A 2,777-nucleotide genomic window follows, 5' to 3' on the forward strand; every position below is an offset into this window, starting at 1 on the left:
CTAGCCTGGGCAACAGAGCGAGACTCTGTCTCAAAAAAATAAAAAAGAAAAAAGAAGTCTAGTGACTGGAAAACAAGGCAGCAACCAGGCGTGGTGTCTCACACCTGTAATCCCAACAACTCGGGAGGCTGGGCTGGGAGGATTACTTGAGCCCAGGAATTCAAGGCTACAGTGAGCTATGGTCATGCCACTGCACTCCAGCCTGGTGACAGAGCAAGACCCTGTCTCTTAAAAAAAAACAACAAAAACCAAAACACACACAACAGTAAAAAACAAGGCAGCAAATTGTGAGCACCATTAGAGAGTTATAAGTGAGATATGATGGGACCTGGTCATGGGAGATAGAATCAGGAAAAGACTTTATGTAAAATGTGATATTTGAGATGGTCTTAAAACCTATACAAAGGCTGTACTTTCAATGTTATTAGTTCCTAATAATAATACAGCTTAGACCATGTCCTAGACACCAGCTTTTTCCCCTTAGGGTATGAAATATACTTTGAGACTAATTCTTTGCTGGATAGCTTCATAAATTTAGGCTACAAATATTATCATTTCAGACTTCATTTGCTGGAAATGTAGCCTACTGCATTTACCTGTAACAGCTCATTTGCTATATTTTTCATTTTCCTTTGCTCAAGACAACAGCACAGCCATAAACTGCCTGGTTAGGTTAACACTTTCATTGCATTTAAAAAACCTCTCTTCTAACCTAATTCTTTGCCAGATGTTGTCCTCATAGTGTCTTAGAAGTAGATTTCTGTGTTCATTTTCCATGAGGGAAGAAGAGTGTGTAATTTGCTTTTTCATACAGCGCTGTTAACATTAACGGGAAGAAACTAATTTTATCCTAAATGATAACATACTGTATGTTAACAACAGGTTAGACATTTCCCCCTGAAGTTGGTCTGGAATGGAATAGATGGGAAATGGAATAGATGGCCCCTGAATTTTTTTCCTATTCAGTTCAGAGATTCAGAATTTTTTTTCCCCTTTCAATGGTCAACAAATGAAAACTGGCATTTGGAATTACTCTGTTCCCTCCATTCTTTGCCATCTTCAGTTTAATGTCTGCTTCTCCACAAAGATTAACATGTTTTCCACTTATGATTTACTTGTCAGGGAATTTAGGGGTTTTCTGGAACCTGAAGTCTGCCCTGGTAGGGATGATTACTGGATAACTGCCTAGTCTTTGGTGGAGTTTCCATTTTTAGATTACTCCAGGCTCTACAGCCTTTATTTCTTTGGCAGGAGAAGCCAAAGGCAACGGAGTATATTTTTTCCTTTCCCTGGCCCAGCTTAAACAGTGACTCACTTGGGCCCTGGGGCTTTGTTTCATACTCTCATTTAGCGGCTACTTTCTAACCTATTTGCCTTTAGTGTTCTGTTTGGAACCTTTGTATTCTTTGGTACATGGGATTTGTCTCTGAGGTTATTGTCAGGGAGATATGTAACCACCCCAAATTGAGCTAGTTATATCCCCACAAGCCATTTCATCTTTGTGGCAGCTGGTATAGGTCAGAGATAGTACAGAAAGAATATCTTTAAGGAAACTAATTCCAAATAGGGTAGAGGAAGTAGCATTCTCAAAAAAAATATGAGTGCCAATATCATCCAGTTAAAGACTGAAAGATTTTCCTCTATACAAGATGCTCTAGTGACTGGTTTAAACTTCCTCAGTGTATACATGTGGGAGGTGGGAAGCACTCAGAGGAATTGAACTTCAAGAGGTTTCAGAGAGATATGATTATACAAAGAAACTTCCCCATAGAAGGACTACAGTTTAGAGTTTTGTCGGGGAAAAATAAAAAAGATTTCCCCCCCCTTTTGGCAGCAGTTCTCCCTGGTCTCAATTTTTCATTCTGATTCCAGTCTTCTGGATTCCATCTAATGATGATTTCTTGATTTTTGTCTTTGCAGTTTTAACAGTGTATGCCAGGGAACTCACATTCTCTTTCGGGAATTCAGCTTCATCCAAGCCACCCCCCACAACAGGGCATCGTTCTTACGGGCCTTCTGGAGATGCTTCCGAACTGTCGGCAAAAATGGTGGTAAGTCTTCTCATTTTTTTTTTTTTTTTTTTTTGCCTTTTATAGAACAGGGCATTTTTATCTTCATTAAAAACCTGCTCAAGCAGTTATTTTTTAAAGACATTTTCTTTAGTGAAGAATGTCAGTACTGTATTTATACAGAGACTACTTTGTAATACAGAATTATGTATGTCGTGATCTTTATCTACTTAAGACTCCTCAAAGAGTGATATACCTGATGCCTCTATTGTTTCATAGGGAAATTCTCTTCTTTTTTTTTTTAATTTTTATTTCAGGATATTATGAGGGTACAAACATTTTGGTTACATTTTATGTCTTTGCGTCACCCAAGCAAGGGTTAGAGGCATGCCCTTCCCCTCTACAATGCTCATCATGTCTTTTAATTGTGCGTTTACCACCCCCAACGCCCTAATCCCTGGAGAATATTACTACCCTGTGAGCACCATAGTGTTGATCAGTCAGTGCCAATGTGATGGCGAGTACATGTGGAGCCTATTCTTCCGATCTTGTGATACTTCACTTTGGATAATGGGCTCAAGCTCTATCCAGGAAAATATAAGAGGTGCTAGATCACTGTCATTTCTTATAATTGAGTAGTATTCCATTGTATACATATACCAAATTTTAATAATCCACTCATGAATTGACGGGCACTTGGGTTGTTTCCACATCCTTGCAATAGTGAATTGTGCTGCCATAAACATTCAGGTACAGATGTCTTTATTA

General features: G+C 38.9%; 1 protein-coding gene across 3 annotated transcripts in view; it reads left to right on the top strand.

The window, feature by feature from the left end:
- The window catches only part of LOC105811091 (chromosome unknown open reading frame, human C11orf49), a 199,217-nt gene that overhangs the window by 83,008 nt on the left and 113,432 nt on the right, over positions 1 to 2,777 (top strand). For all 3 annotated transcript variants that reach the window (XM_012645200.1, XM_012645198.1, XM_012645201.1), the window contains one exon: positions 1,921 to 2,051. In XM_012645200.1, the coding sequence (XP_012500654.1) occupies positions 1,921 to 2,051 (131 nt within the window). The remainder of the gene's footprint in view (positions 1 to 1,920; positions 2,052 to 2,777) is intronic.

The sequence above is a fragment of the Propithecus coquereli genome, unplaced genomic scaffold (genome assembly GCF_000956105.1).
Source record: "Propithecus coquereli isolate 6110/MARCELLA unplaced genomic scaffold, Pcoq_1.0 Scaffold227, whole genome shotgun sequence".
Classification (NCBI taxonomy): Eukaryota; Metazoa; Chordata; class Mammalia; order Primates; family Indriidae; genus Propithecus; species Propithecus coquereli.